Source organism: Fundulus heteroclitus, chromosome 20, assembly GCF_011125445.2.
Source record: "Fundulus heteroclitus isolate FHET01 chromosome 20, MU-UCD_Fhet_4.1, whole genome shotgun sequence".
Lineage (NCBI taxonomy): Eukaryota > Metazoa > Chordata > Actinopteri > Cyprinodontiformes > Fundulidae > Fundulus > Fundulus heteroclitus.
This window is the reverse complement of record NC_046380.1, coordinates 31001279-31028363: the sequence shown is the minus strand read 5'-3', so window position 1 is coordinate 31028363 and position 27085 is coordinate 31001279. Positions and strand designations below refer to the sequence as shown.

The 27085-nt window shown below is 44.0% G+C and overlaps 2 protein-coding genes across 4 annotated transcripts in view; both read left to right on the top strand.

Moving 5' to 3' along the window:
- The first annotated feature begins 924 nt into the window (after positions 1 to 924).
- myl2a (myosin, light chain 2a, regulatory, cardiac, slow) lies at positions 925 to 5297 on the top strand. Its single transcript, XM_012870690.3, has 7 exons — positions 925 to 1135; positions 1434 to 1526; positions 2023 to 2098; positions 2196 to 2300; positions 3663 to 3741; positions 3909 to 3957; positions 4188 to 5297. Exons 1-7 carry the CDS (start codon positions 1133 to 1135, stop codon positions 4290 to 4292), a joined length of 510 nt encoding a protein of 169 aa, XP_012726144.1. The 5' UTR covers positions 925 to 1132; the 3' UTR covers positions 4293 to 5297.
- A 7788-nt stretch (positions 5298 to 13085) lies between these two features.
- Positions 13086 to 27085, top strand: part of pxna (paxillin a) — a 44524-nt gene continuing 30524 nt past the window's right edge. The window contains exon 1 of one of the 3 annotated variants that reach the window (XM_036124637.1): positions 13086 to 13390. In XM_036124637.1, the coding sequence (XP_035980530.1) occupies positions 13378 to 13390 (13 nt within the window). In that variant the 5' untranslated portion in view covers positions 13086 to 13377. The remainder of the gene's footprint in view (positions 13391 to 27085) is intronic. The other 2 variants (XM_021320548.2, XM_012870695.3) reach the window with 2 other exon arrangements.

Here is a 27085-nt window from a genome sequence, read left to right as displayed (position 1 = left end):
AAACACAACCAGGAATGTCCAACTTGACAAAGGCTCCTCGTCAAGTTGGACACCGTTTCCATGCCTTTTGGATTTTGTAAGTAAGCAATTGCTTCTGGGCAAAGTCTAACGTGTGGATATGTCCCCCCATAAGAGGTCAGCTACCCACTCTGTGGATCAGAACCAAAATAAAATTAATTCACAATTTCAGCTAAGTAGGTACAATTGGATTAAGTTTTATGTATTCTTACATCCATTATTCATTGAAGTACTTAACTACTACACATAAATGTATGCACCATTAAATAAATGGGTTTAAAATGGAAGCAGGAAGGGGATGAATCCGCAATGCAACGGTACAGATTGGCAGTGGGTTGAAATGACCTGGAGCCTAACTGGTAAACGTGGTATTTACTCAGGTGGTACTGGTGTTAAAAGTCTTAGATACCCTGACTTTGACAAATAAAAATTAATTATAGGATGAAAACATATTGTTGGTTAATGTCAGTGGAAGTCCGGCCGTTCCACAGACAAAGGAAATAACCGAGCGTGTTAACCTTCAGCCCGCTCTTGATATTCTAGACCCGTCGTCCCAACCTTTTTGTCTGTTGTCAATCTTGACGACGCGGAGGGATGCACGCCACTGAGGAGCGTGTGCGTATGTGCGTGCTGCACTGCAAAAACAGAACTAAAAATAGGTCTCATCTTGAAATTAGTGTATTTTTCCTTGATTTGAGCAGGTAAATAAGATGATCTGCCAATAGAATAAGATTTTTGCACTTAAAATAGGAACAATTCATCTCCATCTTATTTCAAGTGCAATATATCTAATTATCTTATTTTAGGGGTCAAAAATACTCATTCCATTGGCAGATTATCTTATTTACCGGCTCAAATCTAGGACAAAAACACTAATTTTAAGAACATTTTACTTATTTTTAGATCCGTTTTTGCAGCGTGTGTTTTCCCTCTGAGAGCCCGCCGTACTATAAGCGTTGTATAAAGCATCATTTACCTGTCACTTCCTAAAGAGGACATCGTTTATAAATATCATCCAGTGGAGCTGTGGCTCGGGGACTACAAAAAGGCCACCCACACTCGTCCCCATTGTTCTCCGGCATCGTTGTTGGTCTGACATCCCAGCTGCTCAGCCATGGTAAGTCGGCGTGCGTGAGATGTTTGCCACGGCCAGGACAGGTGTGTCTTCTTGGCTTCGGAGGTGCTGCTTTCTGGGTGGAAGACAGCTCTGTTTAGCTGTAGTTTATCGTATTCTGTAATAAATACTGAGTTTTCTTTCAGAAATAAACATCAGGATATCAAGTAGAAGTTGGTAAAATTGTATTGTTGCCTCCTTAAGGTGATCTTGTAGAGGCACTTTTTTTTTTTTTTTTGCTTTATCTGCTTTGTTTATAAGAATCTAACTCCAACTTCCTCTTCTTTATTCACGACAAAAGGCCCCCAAGAAAGCCAAGAAGAGGGCGGCAGAGGGAGCCAACTCTAACGTATTCTCCATGTTTGAGCAGGCCCAGATCCAGGAATTCAAAGAGGTGAGAGCTGCTCAGAATAATTCGGTTTCCTCCGTGTGTAAAAACCCAAGCGTTTCTGTGCCGCTCAAATACAGTTAAGGGTTGTACGCGCGCCGAAGGGTCCAGCTCCTTTCTATTGTTCATGGCCACAGCATGGCCACCTGTCTATTTTCATGCCTCGGGCTTGGCAACAGTGAGGCTCGCGGTATGTTGGTATGAAGGTCGGCGGTGCCCAAACATTCAGACTGTGTCATCAGTGATTAGGCCGCAGATGAACTGCTGCGCGTGCCCAGGATGCCGCACAAAATCCAAGGGAGGGAGGGGGGGGTGGCTGTACGGGTTATAAATACTTAAGTCTCCGTCTTTAAATGTAGCACAGACAAAGAAAAGGGGGTTAAAACGCGTTTAAATTTAGAGTTTAAGCGTTACCGTTGCAAAGACGTGAGATCAGACCACTGTGGGTTGCTACTTTTGTTAAAAGTGAAACCATGAAGGTTTCTCTGCGCTCTCCATTCAGGCCTTCACCATCATGGACCAGAACAGAGACGGCTTCATCGACAAGAACGACCTGAGGGACACCTTTGCTGCTCTCGGTGTGTTGACATCTGTGTTTCGGGGATCACGGATGGTGACGGTAGTTTTTCAGGGGACGACGATCGAGTGTGCTTGTTGTGTGTTGGTTCCCCACAGGACGTCTGAACGTGAAACAGGAAGAGCTCGACGACATGCTCAAGGAGGCTCCTGGGCCCGTCAACTTCACGGTTTTCCTCACAATGTTTGGTGAGAAACTGAAAGGTAAGAACGCACGCCGTCGTATTAACGGCAAAGATCTCAAAAGTGTTACGGGAGGTGGTTACAGAGCCCCCCCCCCCCACAACCAAGCAGCAAAATAATATTACAGGTATAAAGATAATGTTCATATTGTAGGCTCCTAAGTGGACCATAGTGATTAAAAGCAAACCAGACTTTAGAAAACAGAACTAGACAGTAAGTTCAGTGTCTTTTATCAATGAATGAGTTTTTGTTTTTGTTTGTTTGTTTTTTGGCATCACATAAAAACAAGATCCACGGCTTTGCTGGGTTTTCACAACAGTGCAGTCCTTCACTTCATGTTGGACTTGTGATATTAGAAAAAAGAAGCTAAACTGGCTTGTTTTTAATCCACTTTCTGTATCTCCAGCAACACTAGTCCCCTCTTTTCCAGTGTCCATTACAATTACATGTTTGCTGACAATTATGAAAATGAGATGAAGTTTTGCAATACAAACCTGTTGAATGTTGAAAGCTTAACGAAGTAGGATTTGCAGAATCCGATATGAAGTATTCAAGACTTAAGTGGGTGGGTCTACTTTAAACTGACCCTTCATGAAGTTACTGGTCCTTTGAATTTGAATGTATTCTAACTAAAGATGCCTAGAGCATTATTAACAGCAGGTAAGATATGAAATATTTATAACTAGGGATGCACCGATATGAAAAGTTCAATATAGATATCTGATATTAGTATTGCTGTTATGGCCGACAACCGATATTTACTAGTATTATTTATATTATATGTAATTCCTTACCCCTTCGACCTCGTGAAAAAAAATTACCACATCGCTGACCTTTCTTCTCCGCTTCAGCTAAACATCCCACAATCCTGCCCTGCATCACTGTCACCGTCACATGCCCACACGGTCATCCTCCTCCCAAAACACAAAAGATGCGAACACATAAATCCTGCGTCCCTACTAATCACAGCTTAGTAAAACGTCACATTTAAAACTCTGCACTACTGCTTCAAATGCAAGGAGAGTACCTAAATCGTCTAAATCCTCACCTGGAGCAAGATTTCTTTGGGGGAGTGCTGGCCTAGTGGTTACAGCAGCGCGCTTGCACTCTGAGAAGGATGCAAGTACCCGGTTCAATTCCCACTGCCTGCACTCTGGGTCCCTGAGCAAGACCCTTAACCCCAGAACGCTTCCCGGGCGCCGCACATGGCAGCCCACTGCTCCCCAAGGGTGATGGGTTAAAAGCAGAGATACCACATTTCGTTGCTTTGTACTTGTGACAGTGCAATGACAATAAAGTTGAATTCTACTCTATTCTATTGTAAATAAGCATTAAAAGCGAGTGGCGTTTGAAGAGTGGTGACGGCTGCTTTGTTGACTCCAGGTGCAGATCCGGAGGAGACCATCCTCAATGCGTTTAAAGTCTTCGACCCTGAGGGAAAGGGCGTGCTGAAGAAAGACTAGTAAGTTGTTTAATTCACACCACAGGAGTGTCCAATACGCAAATTCACTAAAAGCGGCCCAGCTTAAGCTTTCCTGCGCTGTTTCCGACACTCTGACTCCAGCTGTTCCTCCCAGTTCACGATGAGCGTCGCTGTGAAGCCTGTTTTTTCCTTCTCTCTCTCCCCAGCGTCACGCAGATGCTGACAACACAGGCCGACCGATTCTCCTCTGAAGAGGTACATTGTGGGGTTTTACACTCATTATCACCATTACCGCTGATTACTTGAAGCCAAGTGGGTGACTCTGAAAAAGGACGCACGTCATCGTGACGCTCGCTCGTGTCCGCGTCGGCCACATTTTCTTTCAGGATAATGAAGAAGAAAGCAGCAAATGACAGTGAATCATTTCCAGCGTTTGTTTGATGCAGGCCGAGTAATGCGGTGTCTTTGTGTGCTTCGTTGGTTAGATGGAGCAGATGTTTACCGCCTTCCCCCCTGATGTGGCAGGAAACCTGGACTACAAGAACCTGGTGCATATCATTACTCATGGAGAGGAAAAGGACCAAGAGTGAAACTTTTTGATTGATTTTTTTTTTTTGTTTTTTTTTAATAACCTTCATGAAAAAAGTGGGAAATGCTTTGCTCATATTGGCTTTATTTTTCCTGTAGATTAGAGGATGATACTACCGATTGTTTCTCTCCAGGCAACAAATAACAGACATAGAAATTCAGTTGTGACAAGTGTTTTTCGTTCTGTTTTATTCCTAGTATTTTTTACTACCACTAATTAGCATATTTCAACATAGTTTTGTTGACCAAAAACTACTGATGTCTTCTTTACAGTGCCTTGCAAACCTTTTCACGGTTTTTCCACAGTTCCCACCGCAAATCAAACACAATGGTGTGTAATTGTGAACCAGTAGGGAAAAATAAAAATCTGATTCGTCCCCCTTTAACTCTAATTCTGTGACACCAAGTAAAATCCAGCGTAACCGTTTTCCACCAGAAGCCTCCCACCTAGCTAGCATCCATATGAGTATAATTTAATCTCAGTATAAATCCAGCTGGTTCTGCAAAGGCCTTCGAGGTTTGTTAGAGAACACTGGTGAACAAACAGGAACACAGCGCAGAGGCCGCTAAAGCTGCAGCAAAGTTTAAAGTAGGCTTGGGTTATAAAACAATATTTCAAGTTTTGAACATTTCGCAGAGCACTTTTTCTAAAAGACAAGAGTATGGCACGACTCCCAACCTACGAAGACATGGCCTTCCACCTAAACTGGAGGGCGAGGTGAGCATTAAGCAAAGAAGCAGACAAAAGACCTCTGGTAACTCTGGAGGCTTGAGAATGCTGTAGAGGTTCACCTTCCACCAAGGAGACAGCCCGAAACCTGCAGCTGGACTTACGATGGAGTCCAGAGCTAATCGAGAATCTCCGGAAATGCTTGAACACCGATTTTTCCCAGACGCACTCCATCCAATCGGCTTAAACTTAAGCTTGGGTAAATAACGTACAAAGCTGGTAGAGGGCACTGTGTGACGTTTCTGCATGTCAAATAAACATCTCCCAACACAACTACCAGCCTGTGATTGCAGTACCTGTACTTCAAAAAAAAAACACACAACTACACCAGAGGCTCCTGTTCCTGGCAGGTTTAGAAGCTGATGCGAGAACTCGGGGAACAATGGCTGTTCTGTTCCTCTGAAATCCCTCAGAGCTTAATCTAGATCCCACTAGAAATTAGAGATTCACAGGGTAGGATTTTAACTGTACCGTGTGCTCATAAAAAAAAAAAAAAAAAATGTGGCTGCTGAAACACAAGGCTTTACTCACACAAAGAGCTGTTGTTATTTTGGAGTGGAGCTGCTGTGAGGATGGTAATGCTGCTCCGTGGACACCAAGCGGCCGGCTCACAGATGGATGGTACCATCTATATCTATCTCACCTGTCAAAGCTAGAGCTGGTGGTGTGGAATCCAGCTGAAATTGATAGGGAAAGGGCCTCGAGCAGCAAGCCTCTTTGGTGATGGGTGAGGGTTTACGTCACATCTTTTGATTAACGTTCAATGTTCTGCAGAGAAAGAGAGAGAAAAAAAAGGAGACAAAGACATTTTCAGATGCGTGTGCATTTTCTGGATGTCTGTATCGTGGCTCTGATGCTTTGCTTCTCTTAAAGCCACTACTAGTTTTGACTGATGGGGTTGGGGGCTTAATGTTTAGAGGCTTGACAATAAAATAAGGTTTGAGGTGGATTTATTTTTGAACTGCATGCCAGGTGCACAGCAAACACCATCACCCAGTATTTTTATGCTCCGCATACCCTGAGTGACTCACAGGGAGAAGCCATGAAATAAACAATATTTACACAACTCTAACACCAAAAAACAAGTGGTACCTGACAAATATTTACACGCAAACTAATCATAACTGTATAAATCTAATACCAGCAAAATAAATAAATAAATTTAGCCTAATTCTTCTAAGCACTGCTCTCATAATCTTATTGGTTGGCTCCGAGGGGGTTTAACCAGCACCTGAAGCATGTTGCTGGCTGTCCCCGCCATGTTGAGGAGACAAACTAGGAAAAGCTGTTTGGTTCACCTAACAGGTGTATTCCTAAACCAATAGAAGTTAAAAGACACGCAAATTGACATTTGTTACTGAATTTTCTACTTGGGAAGGATGGGCAGTCTCGAGAATATCTCTCCAAATGTCTGAGCACGACAACAACAAAGAGCCCAGACCACCCAAACATTTAGTCTGTTACTCAGTCATACATTACCCCACATCAGCGGTCACATTTCATGAAGTAATGAACCCCTGGTATCCATAACGGTCACATGAAACTGGACTACATACAAGTGCAGATTTCTGTTCTGCCAGAAATCTCAGTGTTTATAAAAAACCTTCATAGATTACTATGTGCCAGTGGAAAAAAAACAAAAACAGCTTCCTGCTGGAAATGTATTTCCTATATATTCTCAGAGCAAACAGGACAAATCTAAAAAAAAAAAAAGAAGCACAAACGAAGACAGCTTCTTGCATTATCTTGATGACGTGGCTGCTGGTAGCAGGTCTTAATTGATTTATCATGCACCAAAACACAACGACTGCTACTCCGGCACTTAGAGATCATTCAGCTCAGACGGGAACACAAAAAAAGCCAAGACTTCAAGTTATTGGATTAAAATGACAGTTCCGGCCTCAGCACCCTTCTACCAATATACTCACTCTCCCTCCCTCGTTATGGCCAAACCTCCTTAGTCTGGCCTTTTTGGGTGTATCCCTAAAACATCTAACATGAGCTTGCCCCTCTGATGTACTCATTCCTGATCCTGTCCAGCCTCGTCCCAAGGAGAACCTCTACATCTTCATCTCTGCTACTCCCCAGCTCTGCCTCCTGTCTCTTCCTCAGTGCCACTGTCTTGGAATCATACAGCATCATGGGTCCCACCACCGTCTTGTACACCTTTTTCCTTTCATTCTCGCTGATACTCTTTAATCATACAACACATCTCACACTTCTCTACCTCTTCCAAACTCCTTGGTCACATTTCTCCTTTCCCACACTCGCCTTTGCTCTGGACGGTCGTCCCTAAGCACTTAAAAATCCTCCACCTTCTTTGTCTCTGCTCCCTGTAACCTCACAGCTCGTCTTGGGTCTCTCTCATTCACACAAATGTATTCAGTCTTGTTACGGCTAGCCTTCATCTCCTCTCCTTTCCGGGGCAAACCGCCCTCTCTCTAGATTGTCCCTCTCCTGTTCCCTGCTTTCACTGCAGATCACAATGTCATCTACAAACATCGTAGTCGATGGAGATTCCCCTCTAACCTCATCTGTCAACCTGTCACCACCACAGCGAGCAAGAAGGGGTTCAGAGCCCATCCTTGATGTGGACCCACTTCCACCTAGAACTCCTCTGACACCCACAGCACACCTCACCACTGTCTTATAGCTGGCATACATGTCCTGTACCACTTTAACGTACTTCTCTGCTACTCCAGACTTTCTCATACAATACTAAAACACTTCTCCTCCATTCCTCAGGGATCTTCTCGCTTTCTAACATCTCATTAAACAGCCTAGTCAAAAACTCTGCTGTCTCTCCTAGACACTTCCATACCTCCACAGGCATATCATCAGGACCAGCTGCCTTTTCCACCCGTCATCCTTTTCATTGCCTTCCCTATGAATCTTTGCTACATCCTAATCCACAATTGTCACTTTTTCTGCTCTTTGTTCTCTCTCGTTTTCCTCATCCATTAACTCTTCAAAGCACTCCTTCCGTCTTCCAGTCACATTAGTTGCGCCTGTCAATGGATTTCGCCCTCAATCCTTAATCACCGTAACCTGCTGAACATCCTTACCATCTCTGTCTCGCCAACCTGTATAAATCCTTCTCTCCCTCCTTACTGTCCTCACTGATTTCAATCATAAGAATCATTGTATGCTTTTTTTTATGCTGCATCTCTCTGTACTCATGGTGACTTTCTCCAGGCCTCAGCGTCCCACTTCTTCTTAGCTGATCTCTTTCTCCGAACACACTGCTGTACATTCTCGTTCCACCAGCAAGTTTCCTTATCAGTTTTTCTTCCAGGAGACATACCAAGTACTTTCCTGCCTGTCTCCCTGATAGCATTAGCTGTAGCACCCCCAGCCACCCATGCAAAGCCTAATCTCCTCACTGAAGGCAGCACAACTTTCTTCCCTTTTCACTTTCCACCACTTCATCTTCCTCACCATCAGAGTCATCCTACACACCACCATCCTGTGCTGTCTGGCAACACTCACTAACCACTACCTTGTAGTCACTGAGTTCCTTCAAGATTACATTGTCTACAAAAGATGTAATCCACCTGTATACTCCTACCTCTGCTCTTGTAAGTCACTCTATGTTCCTGCCTCTTTTGGAAGAAAGTATTCACTGCCATCAGTCTATGACAGGGCTACACAAGTACACACACTCACACCTAAGGACAAGTCATCGTGACCAATTTATCTACAATAGAGTCCCTTGCAAACACTTTTGAACTGCTTGAAGCTTTTTATTGTATTTGCTTTACTATGAATGATGCCCCTAAATAAAGTCTTGTGTCACCAAATGCCCTCTGTGTGGGATTTCATGTCTTTATGAATCTGGCGGTTCTGCGAAGGCCTCAGAGGTTTGTTAGAGAACATAAGTGAACATAAAGAGTCATGAAGACCAAGGAACGCTGTAGACATGGCTGGGGTAAGAAGTGGGGAAGTTTAAAACAGGGTTGGGTTATAACAAGACCCAAAAGGCCTGTGGCGACTCTGTGGTGACTCTGTGGGAACTGCAAAGATCCACAGCACAGGTGGGAGAATGTGTTGACACAACTTTCAGCCGTGCAATCACCCACTTAGGCCTTCACTGAACAGTTGCAAGAAGAGGGAAAAAAACATAAGAAACCCAGCTTGTGGTTAGTCACAAGACATGTAGGGGACACAGAAGAGATTTTGGAAAGGGGGTTCCGGTCTGTGCAAAACTCTTTCACCTGTCACAAACTCCTAAGGGTGGTGGAAACTATCGCCTCATTACAGCAGGTACAGGGAAGCTAGTTAGAGTTTATGGGAAGATGGATGGAGGTAATTACAGGGCAGTCCTGGAAGAAAATGTGTTAAAGGTCCAAAATGATTTCATACTGGTGCACACAGGTTCCAGCAGAACAACAACCCTGAACACGCAGCTGGAGCTACAATGGAAGCTTAGATGACAGCATTTGCATGTAGTAAAATGGTAAAATGGTCCAGTCAAAGCTTTTACATATACCCAGTCACAACCACATGCTTTTGGACTGTGGGAGGAACCCAGAGACCCAGGAACCCCTCACCTCATTGATGTGCAGTGGTAAAAAAAAAAAGAGGTAGAAAAGCAATAAAGTTGAGAACTGAATTAGACTTAAAATTCGTTTTTATCTGGGTATTTATAAAAATGCTATTATGAATCCGTTCTTGCCTTCGGGGGGAAGAAATGAAAACAGAATCCAAGCTTATTTCTGCGCAGATCAAAAATTGTATATGATAGAATCAGACAGGCACGTAAAACGGAGAAAGTCGGAATAAATCTCAATATCATTAAATGTAGTAACCATATTACACTTGTGAACATAGCTAGCTGTAACTGCCTGCAGGAATTAAATACACAATATTGCAGCAACCCTTTCTCAGAAATACCATTACATAAAGTGCTGATAGTGCAACTATAGCTTTCTATTGACATTTAATGCACTGCTTAAGTGGATTTAGAGTTCATCCGCAAGGAATAATGCATGTGTTTTCTGTTGGAAGCTTCTGTTTGTGCAGAGTGAGTCTGTTCAATGGCAGCTTGTTGGTGTTAGCCAGAAAAAGTGTTACCTGGTTCACTTACCTGCTACTCAGTCTCTAAACAGTCAGGTGGTTGCGTTGTTTGCTTGAGACTCTAGTTAATTGCTACTGAAAATAAATGTTTTGTTTAGAAAGGCATGTTTCCTGTCTGATTTTAATTTCTGTTTGCAAGAAAGATATTTCCCTTCCTTCCTTGTTTTCATCAGATAAATGCTGCAAGCATTAAACAGGGAAAAGCTAGACTGGATGGATCATTTTAGAACTGCTGCCACCTTGTGGCTACATAACACCGCCTTGCTGTTTCAGTGCGTTGCTCCTGTAGGAGTGCGAAGCTCCTGCCGGGTATTCTCCTTTGACTTGGCTCGCTTCTAGCTTAATCATTCTATTGCAGAAGTTCATGAACTCTGTTGCACGGAGCGCTGTTTACGCCATACTAAACAACACACTCATGCATGTGATCATTATCGGCCCTGTGGTTTCACATGGGTGGCCCTAGCTTTTCAAGGTCACCAGTCTGTTCTTTACGGTTCCTCCTAAAACCGAGGAGACTGAGTCTGGCAAACCTTTCTCTAAAGAAAATACTCCTTAATCCTGCAGCACCTAAAGGCTTGAGATGACCACGTTTTGCTTGTCTGCAGACCTAGATATTGATATATATATATATATATATATATATATATATATATATATATATATATATATATATATATATATATATATATATATATAATATAAACAAACTTTTTAGACCTTTGGAGCAACATCTGAAACGTTGCACAAACAAACCTCTCCAAAAATGTCTCCTCCTCAATCAACAATTGGGCTCTTCCAGAACTTTTAAATGGCGTTCATTCCCCTGGGGAACCTTTTGACCTGAACACCCTGCATAGGAAGAGATAAATATAAGTCAAGAAAATGTTACATTACTCTTTAAAAGATAGATATTTACCCACTTATTCCAGATGGTATTCGTTCAGTTTTTCTTCTTCCACAGGACAGACCTTCAACCAGATGAGAAGAAACTGAAACCACAAACACCTATTATTAGTATTATTTAGATTAAAATACAGGAACCTTGGTCGGTTGGATGTTAGAATATTGAACATTACTAAATGTTTCATATGCAAAAATAATGTCACAAAATCTCTGTTTTATTTCAACCTTATTGTTAAAAAAAAGCAGAAAGCTACAATGTCCAGAGTTTTATCCACAACCTTCTATCTGCGGTGTCTACGTCCACCAGAGCATGGGCTGAGGGGAAGATGCAGTCTTGTCTTTTTAAAGGGAAATAGTTAAAGGACATGCTGGATTTGTTTCTTTAAAACATCTTCACATCAGAACAGTTGGATCACAAATTATTGGGCTTCTCCAACTTTTATAAAAGTTTAGTATTTTGCAGAAAGAGCTCTCCGTCGGCATGCACACCCTCAATATCTAGGTTACCTTTTATGTTGGAGTATGTTATGGAGATTGTTCTTCCTTAGAAATGGTTTGTCATAAGCATTAGTTGATTCTGTGAACTTTGTTCTGCAACTCCAAGCGTCTCCTCACATTCCCCACAGACCATATATCAAATCAAGGATTTAATGATTGTGCTTCCTCAGGGCACGTTCAGCGCAGGATGAATGCAAACAGGTGATGTAGGATCATTAAACAATAACAGCCAAAAGATGAGTTGTTGAACTTGTACATCCATCTTTGCTCATAATATTCTCAAAAGAAATGTGCAGGCAGGGAAGTTTGAGTAATGAAACGACATCAAACCAAGAGCGATTGCTTTTTGTTGTTTTCTGATCCACTCTGAATTCAAAACTTGAACCTGGGGATTAAATCAAACCCAATTTATCCATGCTCCAGTTCCAGAATAAGCTGCATACAATGTATGGCTCTGCATTTTATGCCTTGATGCTGCAGCAACGTGTTCTCTAAAGGGGAATGTCAGAAGTGAAAAGCAGCCATCACTAGATTTTGTCTGCAAGGCAACCATGTTGAATTTTAAGGTTGGAGCAGAAACCTCTGGATGTTTTACAATTAAAACTTTAAGGGACATATCTGTTCATTTCTCCTACGAAAACGTTTATAAAAGTCAGTCCAATTTTGATAAAAAATGGAACGTATAATTGCATTGCAATTTTTCTCTCTCTATATATATATTGCCCTGTTCTTTTGTTGTAGTAAAATGCGTGTCAAGATGGGTGTATTAGAAGACCTCTTTACTCTGATAACTCTCAATAAAATCCAGTGCAACCAACTGCTGTCAGACCACACCTCACAGAGTCCACCTGTGTGTAATTGACTCTCAGCATAAACACAGCTCTTCCGTGGCGGCCTCAGAGGTTCACCAGAGAACATTAAATGACAGAGAGCATCATGCAGACCCAGGAACACACCAGACAGGACAGAGAGAGAGAGAGTAGTGGAGAAGTTCAAAGCAGGACATAACGTTATAACGTGATATCCCAAACTTTGTACATCTCATGGAGTGCTGTTGCAGCAAAGTATGAGTATGACGCAACTCCAACTCTGCCAACGCACAAACATCCATCTAAGGGTTTAGATGTGTTAATTGGTCCAGTCAAAGCCCAGACGTGAATCAAAGTGAGAATCTGAGGCAAGACTTAAAAGCTGCTCTCCACGTTCGCCTAAATTTTTCTATGAAGAAGAATGAGGGGGGAAATAGTTTATTTGCATGGTGGAAAGAGACCTAAGTCCCCAAAAGACCCACAGTTGTTTATTTATGAAAAGGTGGCTCTACAAAGCAATACCTTCTGAAGGCAATGGGTTGGGAAGGATTTATTATGAGGCATGAGAATAAAAGCAGCTGAATACATGTGCAAATTTCTAAGCCGTGGATTCATTGCCTTTCACTCTACAAGTCTGTTGACATCACACAAATAAATCCCGTTATGTTGCAGTTCGTGATTACAACGCGATACAATGGGGAGACTCTGAGGTGAGTGCCACTCTGCGCCGCTAGATGGCGCTGTCCCCCCTGAGTTGCGTGCGCCGGAGCAGCAGGGGGCTGGATGTGGACCGTGGAGGACTCCTGCGGTGTGTGGGAGGGTGCAGCTGGGTTATCTGTGTGTTTTTGAGTCAGTGGGAGGCTCGTCGAGCAGCAGCAGGAGCAGGAGGACTTGAAAACTTCACCGCGTCCAGCGGGAGAGATTGTCCCCCCCCACACACCCTCGGATAGGTGTCGGAGGATCCCGTGGGAGCCGAGTCGGCAGCTTTGTTATCCAGCTGTGTCCGTCAGAGAGAGAGAGAGAGAAGGACCGGTCCGGTTCTCCTCGCTGGAACCATTTCCGGCGCCCACCATGGATGATTTAGGTAAGTTCTGTCCGCGTGAACGCAACAGAAGCAGCGCGTGAGCGTACGTAGGGTCGCAACGCTGCGATTATTATGGCTTCTTTTAACCCCTCGGGAAGTCCTCCTCTGCTGCTGTCGCATTCTGTGGTCCTGCTGGGTTAAATTAAAGCAGCGCCGGCAGACTCGGAAAGGAGACCGCATTAACGCCAGGGTTTGGGGTAATAATGAACCAAACTGCGGTCTTTTATATATAGGGGCGCTTATAAGCTGACATGGCTGGAGTGACCGTGCTGCATTAGCGGTGCTGTGGGAAAGTTCACAGATCAGTCTGGCGTTGCGTTTCCTCAACTCGGACCAACATGAAATATAATCGTTGTTCATAGGAGAGTAACCCGATAAGTCCTGCTGGTTGTCATGATTAAAAAAAAAAAAATAAAAAATAAAAAAAACAAGCCACGCTGCAGGATGGAGAGCATTGATTTCTGCTTGGAACCTTGTTGTAATGTCGCTCCCTCATGGGCAGACGGATGAATCCTGGGGGAGAGCGCAGTAAAACGCACACTTTGTTACAGGAAACCCCCGGGGGGGGGGACAGGTTGGTGACAGGAAAGCACAGCGGAATACTCTTCAATCCGCCTCGGCTCCCCTCTGCTGTCACTTGTCTTCTTCTTGCTGTATTTTGACAAAACAGATAGTTTTGATCAGAAAAAGTGTTCACACCTCTTTGAACTCTTTCACGTTTTAGCAGTGGCGGAGCTAGACTTTAATTGTTGGGGGTGGGGGGGGGGTGCAAAGCTGTGACAATGAATTTGTTTCTCACACAGTCATTTGCAATTGGGGTTTCTAAACACTAAATATATTTACGCAGCTACATACAGTGGTAGGCGGGCGTATTTTTAAAAGTGTAAATTTACGCCAGACGCTGCACAGTACGCTCCACAGCTGCGTGTTTCTGCTCTGAAAAGAACTATCAACACACGGACAGAGCACCGAGTAGAAGGCGTGCCTTGGCCTTTCTTCCTCTAGTGGACAAATTGTTACAAGAAGAAAGAACAGAGAGCTCATCAAAAATGGCTGCATCCCATCAATCAGCAGCATTAACAAGGTGACTTCTGCCAAACTGAGACTCGACTTTAGGGATACTTTCGAAAGTGAACTTTGACACAGGATGTTGTTTTCCCGTTTATTCCCTGCCAAACAGGAGCGTATAAGTGTCTGAAATTAGAACTTTCACCTAATTTAGGCGTCGTGTAGCGTAAATAAGCTTGTTTTACGGGCGAGTTATGCTTCTGGTGTGCTTTTGTTGACTGATTAAAATGAAAAGCTAACCTCAGAGTAGGATGCGCGTATGCTGCTTTGCTGAGCTTACGTGCCGCAACGCGTCCGGTGTATTTCCTCCTTTAGGGACAAAGAAGATGCGCTTTGTGTATGTAATTTATAGTTTATGTATAATGTAATACAACAAAAAAAGTCTAAATCTCATCCTGGCCTATGTATATAACGCAACTGATGTTTCATCCTCCCCACAGTGGTCGCCATTCCCTGCGTTATGCTTTTGTGTTTTAAAACGGTGAACAGTTAACTCCTGTATTTTCAGATCTCTGTCATGTTAATATTTCCTCCTCTCCGCTCCTCCTTCGGGTTATTATTTCTCCTACTGCCTTTTTGATCCTGTAAAAACCGTCTTCGTTTTCTGCCCCATTTCATATTTTTCTGCATTTCTTTCTTCAATTTTTGATCGACGATACTCTGATTTACCGATACAGTGTGTATCGTAAAGCTCCTGTTCTGGTTGGGTGGATAGCAAGCCTTTGAGTTGCAAAGCGCCGACTCCTGGTGCTGTGACATGTCAATCACATTTCAGGGAAGTCACCCCCAACCCCCTTGATGACCTCTCCAGCTCTGCCCTGGAATTTTACCACAGATCTCAATGTATTCACTTGTGGTTTTAAGATACATCCACCCAAAGTAAGAATAGATACTCTGATTTAACTTTTTTTTTTGTAGGTGTTGTTGTGCATTTTATTTTAAGCGCCCTGAGTGAATACATTGGGATTGTTGGTGTAATTAGAGCTGCGAGTTGGGCTGGGCAATAAATCATATCTATCTATCTATCTATCTATCTATCTATCTATCTATCTATCTATCTATCTATCTATCTATCTATCTATCTATCTCGCGATAGACAACTGATCAATATCAATAGAAAAATATAGTTTTTAATAAAATGTTCAATAATTCCACTGGACTCAGATCCAGAACCGCATGGTATTCTGGGGGATGTAGGCGGTGGAAAGGATATAGCCTCTCAACCTCTCACTGCCAAACTAAGCAAGGACTGAGGTTAAAGGTTACATTGAAATAGGGTTAGGGTTACAGTTTAAATTTGGGCTTTTTGCCCCTCATCCTTGTTTTAAATAGGTAAATAAAACACTACTCAATAATTATCGATATCGACTGATATGAAATGCTTATATCGTGATACATTTCTTAACCCTGTCGCACAGCCCTAGCTAAAAGTATTGTGGGGTAAATATCCACCAGATTTTATCATCTGTAGACTTCAGCTCAGTCAGGCACGATGAAGAGCGTCTGTGGACAGAATTTTTCATAATTTGCCACAGGTTTGTGTTTGACTTGGGTCTGGACTTTGACTGGGCCGGTCCAACACACACATTTGCTTTAATTCAAACCATTCTGTTGCAGACGTTTGCGGCCATTGTCCGTCTGAAGGCAGAACATCTGCCTCAGTCTCTGAGGTGTTCAACTCCCACAACAGCCCTATGTTTAGCTGCTGCCTACGGCCTCTGGTCCCCACACCATGATGCAGCCACCACCATGTTTCACAGCGGAGAGGCTGTGTTCAGGGCCATAAACGGCGTTTGGTTTAGACCACCTGCAGCACGTTGCATGTAGGCCAGAAATATCTCTTCAGCTTTGTTTTTAAGCTTGTCAGAGTTAAAAGCTTAAGAAACCAAGATAAATTCAGGATGTATGATTAAGTTTGTAAAGCAGGTCTACTGTGTTCACTTAAAGTGAAACCTTGAAGCCACCTACACAGTTTTCCCTCATCACGCCCACCCACCCCGGTGACTGTCAGGATAAGTTTAGCAGGACATCCACGAAATGCATTTCAGGACTCGAGTTCATGTGCTAAAAAAACACCCGAATGCGTCGGTGAAGTCAAAGATGATAAATGTGTTGCAAAGGCCAGCCAAGAAATGTCCTGCCCGCCCCACTGTAAGCCTCAGCCGGAGTTTCTATTAAACAACATACATGCGTGTTTAAAGGGATAGTTTAGGATTGATTAAAGCAAAGTGCTGTTAAAAGGTTATAAACGGTAAACGTCTGACGTCTGGAGTAGATTACTCCAGTGGCTTCCTCGTTTAGTATAGATCTCAGATGCTGACGCTATTGGCTAGCCTGAGCAGATCTAGCACCAAAGTGGTCTTCTGTCATTTTAAAACAGCTCCAGTCTCAAAAATGTCTTAGTGGTTTCATTCTAAAAATCATTTTATGAACCCTTAAACCATCATTTTCTCTGATCTTAGCAGGAAGTGGAGGTTGGTGGTGTTTAACCAACGATGTTCCTGTTTGAAACAAACCTGATAAGTACGGTAGTCTAAAAATCCGTTTAGCACACCTTTACTTTACCTTTACTTTTATATCTGACAGTTTCTCTGATTTCACATTGCTGTTGTTTACTGTAGAAAGGTGAATAAACGGTTCCCCGCTTTAGCTTATTTCAGCTATTTAAAATAACTCACCCCGTAATATATCACATCTGTCTGGTGGATAATTGGCGGCAACGCTCTCACGAGAGACGTTTGTTTGCTTTTTAGCCTTTTTCGTCAGCAAAACGGCATTATAGAGTTTTGTGGCTGATGCAGGCTTTAATCGGTCAACCGGGATCCTTTCCAGTCAGCTGCAAGATCTGCAAAAAGCGAAAAAGAGACGCAGAGAGCTGGCGAAGAATCTTTAACTAACCAATCAGAGACCAGTAGAAAGTCACATGGATGCCAAAAGAATACGAACGTTCATACGCACTCATCTGTCCAGCGTCCCTCACCTTTGAAACATCGAGGCCTACATAAAAATAGCCCAAATAAACCCAAAATGGAATGGAAATGCTACGAGAACAGAATTTTATTTAGTAATTTATGTTTACCGTGTCGTGTCTCCACTTTATACCTGCGATTTTGATGGGGTCGTCGCCCAAGCGCCCCCTAATAGCAAGCCGTCACTGCTCATATCTGATAAATGTAATAATTTTCAGTTTGAGTTGTTTTTAGCAGGACAAATAGATGAAAACAGAGCAGTCTGTCTTCATAGAATCTCACCAAACCTCTCAGACTCTCAAAAGCTGCTTTTGGTCGAGCTAGCTAGTCGTTTACCAAGTAAAGACACTTAAAACTATTTAACAGAGCCTCTCATAAAAACAAAACCCTGATCCATCCCTTTCACATGATGTTTTCATTTGAGCTAGAGGAAGATTATAAACCCTGCTAGGTCTTTAGCCTCCTGATGAAAACAAACACCTGGATGGATCCATTTTGAGGAGCCAAAACTCATTTCCCTGCTGGAGATCCTGCATTTGGATGTGAGACTGAACCAGGATGGTCGGCCGGTCTATATCCAGTCAGTATTTTTTGGGCATCTTCTCGGCTTACACTGGTACGGGGCTCTCCTTAAAGTAGCTGCTTCAGAAATATGCGATACACAACCCAGTGTAATTACCATGTCACAGGGCTGTAAATTTTGTCATCGGTTTAGAAAGGGTGCAGAAATGTGGCACACAGACAGGGAAGCGCAGACGAGTGGTCCGTGTTCTTTCATTGTGAATAAGATCAAAGCCATAGTGGGGTCTTTTTTTCATATATATATACATATCTTTTTCACAGCGTTAGATGAAAGCACATCCAGTGGGATTTTGGTGAGGCGCTACGGCGATCCATCAGCGAAACCTGCTCCTATTTTTAAACGTACAGCCCTGCATCTTAAGAGCTGAGCCAGCAGCACCTAGAAACCTGCCACCAGGTCTTCCCCGTCCTGTTCCTCACTTCCCATCACCTTTTTTTTTTTTTCTTCCCATTCCCATTTCCTCCCAGCAGCTCTCTAAAGGAAGCCGAGATTCTGACCCCAAAAGCTCTTCTCCCACTCCTCCGGTTTTGTTTTATCCTTCTTTTTTTTTTTTTTTTTTTTGCAGAGGAAAGCCGATCCCGTAGGCAGTGTTTCGCGGGTAGATCGGGCTCACATGCGGAGACTGGACCTCAGCCAACATTTATCCGCCTTTAACGCTACGCCGCCCCCCCCCCCCAACCCACCATTCTTGTGGTGAAACCGCGCAGGAAACTGAAGCCCTGCGATCTATTGACGGTCCAAAGCCAGCCGCGTTAGCAGGAGAGGAGATCAGCCTTAATCAGCTTGCAAAAGCTTTGTTTCACCGTGCCAGGTGTGGTTTTTATGTCGTCCCTGCAGGTTGTGCAGCTCAGGGAAACTTTCACTGAACCCCACCCTCCCCTTCTCCTCAGTTATCAGCACCGCCAAGCGCTGCTTCTTGCTTCACCGCTCTGGGCCTGCACCGACAAGACATGAATGTCAACGAGCTCCCCCCCCCCCCACCCCCCCACCTCAAAGTTAACTTCATTTTATCGACTTTGATGCTCTGTGCCTTTTTATGGCTTGCTTTATTCGCCTGCAAATACAGTAAGCGGCGTGCCGCTCGCCTCTCTCTCTGATGTGTTTCACTGCCACTCTGGCGGCGCCCGTTTCAGACGAAGCGAGTCAGGAGGCTTGACGGCACGGCAGCTTCAGCCTTAGAAACGTCAGTCAGCTTGTGAGAGAGGGGTTCTTCACCAGGTCCAGATGAGATCTGGAGTAACCCAGATCCTCGGATTGGATCTAAATTTAGAGTTTGTATTGTTGTTTGCAGAAAAAAGGGAACATCAAAAGCCCGTCACGTGGACGTCTCTTCTTTTTCTCTGCGCTCTGCATCAAACTGAAACTCGCATCTAATTTATGCATGAGTGAATTTTTTTGTTTTGTTTTTAGTCGTTTATTCCTGCTTAAAAAGATTTAAAAAAAAAAACACTTGGCTAGTGTTTGGCAGGGAGATACAAGGAACACGATGCTGTGAAATTACCTGTAATACAAGTGTGCTAGTTTTTTTTTCTTTAGCTTTAGCTCCTCTTCAGCTAAAACCTTTCTTCTGCGACCCAAAAAGCCTCTTATTTCTTTACAATTTCTTTAAAATCTACTTTGTGACCAAAAACGAAATGTCTTTGAAGACAAGTTAACTTCCTCTCCTCTAGTTTCCTTCAGACAGGCTCTTAGTTTGCACTATATGTCCCCTGTTGCTGTTTTAGGACACACATGGATCAGGATTTAACATGCTGTAATGTGCTTTACCTCTGGTCAGCAGGTGGATTTGTTTTTACACTTTTTCAGAAACGCTGACCTAAGACATTTTTCTTCTTTAATGAGCGCAAACGAGTCGGGTGAAAGCTGTGAAACATTTGCCCAGCAGATCTGCGGCTCAGACTGCAACCAGCGTACCATTTTCTTTTCTGTCATGGTAATTCCAGATGCAGCGTTAGGAGCGTTTTGGCCGATTTCAGATCTCTGGCGTTTGCAGAGCCCTGACCTGCCGTCTTGCTGCAGTAGGGGCCCACACAGTGAATTACAGTGTTCAAGATGCTAAACAGGCTCAGGAAGTGCTGGAGGAACCCAAGAGACAGTCAGAAGCCACTTAAATGTGGACGTATCACCACGTTTGCCAACAATATCGCCATCGTATGACACTTACCCAAATTACCGGCTTTCGTGTGTTTTTTTTTTTTTTTTTTTGCTGGTTTAGGCCAGCAAAACAAACAAAACATCCCATCCTGAAGGTAAAAATTTAACTCACTAACTTTTTTATTAAACTTTAGCATGCGCTGCAGATACAAAAACATGATACACTACGGCAAACACTTTCAACCTGGCAAAACGCATGAAATTCAGTTAAACGTTAAGAGAAAGGGAACCAAGTAGGGCTGAGTTAATATATTTTATATTCGTCGTGAAAGAGAAGACGCCTACGTGCAGATTTGGGTTACTTGAACTGAAAAAGTTAGTCATAACTTCCTGAAAGTGACCCCTCCAACTTTTTTACATATCGTTTTTGGCTCTGGTTATAGCATGTTGGCGTTGAGGTTCCTTTTCTAATCAAAAAAAAAAAAAAAAAAAAAAAACCCTCCGTAAGTTAACTTCCTCTTCTTTGAAGCTAAAAAACTTGTGAGTCTGCGATGACTCAGGTTCAGGCTGCAGCAGACCAGCCTGCGCTGTGTGATCATTTTTTTTTCTGAGCTTAAAACCCACACATCAAACGCACGCAGTGAGAGCCGGAGCCAAAGGACCCGGACGCGGTGTTTCCTTTTGGGTTCATCCATCTGTTTGACTTGAAAATCAAAAATGCCACGGGGCTTGGAAACACATGGTGGACAGCAAGCACAGCCATTCAGATACACACACAAGCCCAAACGCTCATGATCAGAGGCTGCTGGTGTGGACAGGCAGCGCTGGAAGGGTAGCTGACTAAGCAGCGGCGGCTCGACGCTCAGCCAAACATGTCGTCTCTCATGGGTTCTGTAACGGCAGCCTGGGTCGATATTTCTGCTGCTTCTTTAGTTTATGAAGCAGTGTGTGGGAGGAACGCCTCTGCAAAATAAAAGGGGGGGAAAAAAAGAAAACCCATATCATCCTAAAGGACAGGTTGGGAATAGATATTCTGCACCTTGCAAAAAATTTACCCATCGTCCTTCAACTTTTTGCATGTCGTCACTTTACGACCACAAAGTGTTTTATTGGTGTTTGAGGTGATAGACCAACACAATGCAGCACGTGTGCATTTATATTGTGACCGTTAACACCCCCCTAAACAGAATTCAGTGCAACCAATGAAGGGGCAGAGGAGCATTACTCAGAGAAGCTGCAGAGATCCCCGTCTCAGGTGCCACGGTCTGCCGACAGGACAACTACTAGTCACGCGGTTCATATCTGTGGTCAAGAAGCAAGCCGTTGCTGAAAGCAAGCCGTTGCAGGTACTGTTTGCAGTTTGCGCTGAGCCATTTAGGACCACGGACAACAGCGGAACAGGGTGAGCTGGTCTCATCGGACCAAAATTGAGGTTTCTGGTCTGCATCTAAAACTGCGTGTGGTGAAAAGGATACACTGCACGTCCGCATTGAACATGCCACTCCCCACTGTACAACATGGTGATGGCAGCATCATGCTGTGGGATGTTTGTCTCCAGCATAGACAGGAAAGCTGGTCAGAGTCATTTGGAAGACAGATGAATACCGGGCGACCAGGAAGTCCTATTAGATGCTGCAGAAGCCTTGAAATTCGGATGGAGGTTCATCTTGCCAGAGGTTTAGGTCACACCATATCCATGTTTCAGAGAGGCCTAGTCAAAGTCCAGACCTAAAGCCAGTTAAGAATCTGTGGTAAGACGAGTACATGTAGGCTCTCAATGTCACAGTTTGAGCTTTAAATGATTGACATGCCTCACCTTTTCACGCATCCCTTCTATCCTTCTACCTCACAATTTTGCACTACTATGCGTTGGGCTATTATTACAGAACATCATCAAAGACATACATTGAAAGGTTGGGATTGTAATGTGACAAAATATGAAAGCATTCAGTGGCACCGTACTGTACAGAGAGGGTCATCTCCCACTGCCAGCTGGGCCCATTGACCCCTTTCCTTCGGCGGCTTCACGTCTCGCCTAAAAACATCAGTCGTGACAGCAGGCGCCCCCTGTAACCTCTGTGCTGCAGTGGCAGCCATAGTTCATTGCCTCAAAGCAAACCTCCGCGTAGGCCAGACACGCCGTGAGTCACGACCACTTGTTGGGTATGCATCATCGGACCCTGACTGCCCGGTGGAAATCCATCCATCTTTGTCGTTGTTCTCTCCAGGCGACCAGAACCGCCTCCCAAACGCTCGTTATCCACGACGAAACGAAGCGCGACGAGGACAAAGCCGGGCGCGCTTGTAACACGTTTGACATTGTGCATCTTTGTATACGCTCGGCTGTACGCCTGGAGCGGTTATAGACCTCCCTCCACCCCGCTGAGCTCTGACGAGTGCAGAACTCCCCCCACCCGCCCCCGCTTCGTTGCCGGGTTCTCATCTTTTCCAGTCCTGTCGCTGACTGATGGCTGAGTTGATTCGTTGCTGCTGGTCCTCTGGCGCAGGCTGCAAAACAGCTGGCCGACGGCTTCCACAAAGGGAGCGGTGATGCCACACTGATTTCAACATCTGATCGGGCGCAGCGTGAAGAAACACAGCGCGGTGTTGTGACCGCTCTGTGGAAGACGTGGGTTTTCTGCTTAACTGCAATGAATCACAATTACAGCTCTCACGCTGTCAGATGGCCCTTTTTAGATGCACCTGCAGGATTTTCGTTGCCGGGCCGTCCACTAATTGGCACCTAAATGTCACGTTTCTGCGAAGCCGCGCGGTCGCTGCGGCTGCCGGCTGAGATAACACATCCATGCTTTATTTGGAAATGGAGCCGCAGCCCGGCAGGTTTCCTCTGGGCTCGTGGCAGGCTTAAACAATCGCTAACACACTGCTCCCGCGGCCCTATTCGGCATATAAAGCTGTCACAAAGCAAGCCTTTGATGAACTGCAAAGCAGGCGGAGGAAAAGCGAGCGCTCCTTTGAGATTGCCGCTGGATGTGCGATCAGATTCCGGCGTGTAATAAAGAAGGAACATTCTTGTGGCCATCGGAGTTCGCGGCAACATTGATGATGCTTCACAGGTTTATTTTTGCGTGAATCGGGAGCACAAATGAGCTCTGGTTGGATGTTTTACCAGGAGAATGATTTGCCTCCGCACGGCTTTAAGACTCTTCTTTTACCATCTTCTTTCCTTCGTCTCCGTGCTGCTGGAGGAGAGACAAAGAGTTGCTTGTATTTTGGTGCTGTGACCTATTTCAGACTAGCCAGAACTGATTAGAAGAACTGCGAGTTTACCAACCATCAATCTGTTTGTTCAGCCAAGCATCTGCAATTTGGCCCTAGCAGCGCCCCAAAAGGAGCACGGAAACTAAACGGCAGTCTCTCACTCAAAATGGTGATTTTCTTAAGAAGTCAAACCTCAGCTTCAATTCTTTTCTAGGGCTCTCTTCCTCTCCCATTCTCTGTGGATTTTGCTTAAAATTTCAATTTAAAAAACTACCTTTTCACATAATGTGGTTCAAAGGAACTCTGCTTCCGAGCAGAGCTTAAAGAACCTGACGGGGAATTCTTTGGACGACGACAAGTAAGTAAATTAGTAAAGTAAGTAAAATTTGGTTTCTATGCCACCTTTCACAGACATGTGAAAGGTGGGAATGTCCGTGTATTCAGGAATTTGCCTAAGTGCGCACAGCGGAAACTTTTGGCCACGCGGAAGGGCGTGGTCGCCAAAATGACGTAATGTGGCCGTGCGGACTTCGTGGATGCATCAAGCATAACCCCGCGCTCCCACTGTGTACGGTGCACTTACGGTTGGGGCGCAGCAAGGAACCCAAATAATTAAAAATCAACGTGTCCACTCACATCAGTTATATGCGGTTGCGGGTCCGGCTACTGAGGCCGTGCGGCACTGCCAAAAATTCTGCAAGAATGAAGTTTGACCGGACGCCGCAGCGATCCCTGGATCAAGCTCCTGAATTTCACAAGCCGTACAGGAAACATCGGGCTCTAGACAGGATAAGGTTATGGTGAATTTCAGAATAAAACCACCGAAATTTACATTAGCAGTGGCGGCTGGTGGAAAAAAAAATCTTGGTGGGACTGGCCAATAGATTTCCCTGTCTAACCCAGTACATGCCATCAAATTAAAAGTCGGAAAATTACTACCATTCCACAATAAGCATTTAATTCCCTTCTCAGAGTCACCAGCTTACAGATGCATTCAACCATTTACAGCTATATTAGGTCTTATTTTGGAAAGGAACAGTATTAAATAAAATACTAAAAGTCACTATTCGTCACCAAAGTAGGCGTACACCATACTGTACTGTCATTATCTTCAAACAGTTTCACAATGACACAATGGGGTTCACAACACAACAGAATTTCCAAGTATAAAAAAAATTATCAGCTGACAAAATTATGTACCTGATACAATGTTCACACTTCACAGCACCTTCCCAAATCCTTTCAACATATAGCCCAATATTCAAACTCACTTACCACATGACAAAATGTGTGTCTCTCTCTGTCGTCGTCGCCGTAATCTCTACGTCACTGCCTGACTGACTGCTAGCTACGTTACTTTATGTTAAAATGGCTTGCCATATACCTTTATCACTGTGCGGCAGGGGCTATGATTCCAGTAGCCCCAAAGCCATTCATTTTGGTGATGCTGATTGGCCAAATATTTATACATTTTCCCTAGCAACAGTATACGATTGGTTATTTCTATACACTTGTGGGGCTCCTTGAGTGACAGCCCTACGGGAGAAATGCTACGTTCTGTCGGTGGAAATGCGCTGTTAAATGAGAGTCAATTGGTGGAGTCAATTAGTAGAAGTGTTTTAATAATTCATATAACATGTAGCCACATACTATTAATTAAAAACTGACATAATAATAATAATACTTTTGAAATCTAAATACTTTTGAAATCTAAATATATTTTGACTTTTCCCCTCCACATCTAGGGAGGGCAGCGCCCCCTATGGGCCAGCCCCACTGTACATTAGCTTGACCAGTGTAAACAAAACTGCAACGCAGAAACACGAGGAAACGGAGGGGCCTTGGAAGATGAAATAGGATATTTATGCACATGGATGACGTGTTTTGCCCTAAAAACTTAAACCATAGCTATTTTTAATAATTTATGAGGGCTAGCAACAGAAAGAACCACATGAACTTCTGTTCTTGCCAGTGCCATTTCCACAGCTGGAGCCGCAGCTGGCCGCTGTTTCCCCAGGAGCCGTGTGAGTCGGGGTTTGGGACAAACAGGAACTGGATCAGGACCACAACCCGCACCTTAGTCCGCGTTAAGCCCGGGTAAACCAGGCTTAACCACGCGGACAGTCCTGTGCGGAAAACATGGCGGACGAGCAAGAGCTCCTTCTGGCAGAGGTTGATAAATATAGACATTTTTATGATTTGGCCCATAAAGATCACTGTGATCAACAAATTAACAATTCCTGGACAGTAATTGTCGTCACTCTTGGAAGAAAGTAAGAGGCTTTAAAATGTCGGAAACCACTGTTTTTTCTATTTCTACATGTAGTGGGAAATAGTTAACCTGACTCATGCCAGATGTATTTCGTTCTGCCTAGCTCCACTCACATACATCTAGGACATCGCCTGTTGAAAGTGATTTCTTCAACCAATTTTATGGTCTGACCAATCAGGACGCAGGGCTGGAATTTCATAGATGTGACGTAGTGGAGACGCGACCGTGACGTGAGACTGTTTTGATAGCAATGGCGGCTCGTTGAGGAAGCAAGCGTTAACATTGATGCTGCTATTTCTTCCGTGTTGTCCAAATTACCTAATATTGTTTCATTAAAAGAACATCAGAGAACAGCTCTGAAGACTTTTGTTGGTGGAAACGATGTTTTCGCCTTTCTCCCGACCGGATCTGGCAAGTTTTGTTTTCCGGGGCCCCGTGGCGGGGTGGTTAGCGCTAACCATGTTAGGAGGCCTTTAGTCCTCGACGCGGTCGGCCCGGGATCGACTCCGACCCGCGGCGCTTTGCCGCCTGTCTTCCCCCCTCTTCCTGTCAGCTCACTGTCAATAAAACGCGTGCCACTAGAGCCTCAAACACATAAAAAAAATAAAAAGTTTATTTTTTTCCTGCGTCGCTCTCATCAGCGTCACGGGTTAGCTTCGGTGTGAGTGGTTGAAATAGCACGTCGATAAAGATGACAGACAAGTGGCTTATCCAATCATATGCAAGGATTTTTGATAAGGCCCAGCCTTCAATAAAGGCAATTCCTATGGCGGTGTCCCAGATGTATGTGAGTGAAGCTAGGCGGAGCGACATGCGTCTGGCTTGAGTCAGGTTAGGAAATAGTGCGGTTGGCGTAGGAGCACAATGCTGCCCTCTAGAGTCTAGACGACTAGCGCTACTACCGGGGAAAAGACGCACAGCTCATAAATGCAGCAGACGTTATGTCCGCACATCTGACTTTGGAGCGTCACGCATAAACCATCCAGGGGAACTGACGCCTATCACTAGTTGTCAATGGATGAGAGGCGGCTAAAGTAGTACAGTAACTTGCAAAACTATGCATATCCTTAGAAGTTTCTGGGTATATTGAGAAAAAAAATCTTCAGAGTAGTTTTTTTATGTAATAGACCAAGAGATCATAGTGCATAGCTGTGAAGTAGAAGGAAATGATACATAGTTTTATTTAGTTAGTTAGTTATTAAACCCAGACAAGAGTGGGAGTTGTAACAACGTCTTATACTACTGATAAAGATGCCTTAAAATGACTTCTATAGCAGCGAGTTTTTGTTCTTACCCCTAGTTAAAGCTAAACTTTTAAAATTATTGTTCTGACTGTAAATATGGAGAAATGTAGGTGAGTAGCCATTTTGTTGTAGCCATTTTCTGATTTACAAAAGTCAACACATGGCATGTTCTCTTGTCTTTCCCATTTTGTCGAGATGAGCCTCTGTGTAACGTCAGAATTAAATGGGAAGTTATGGATTGCT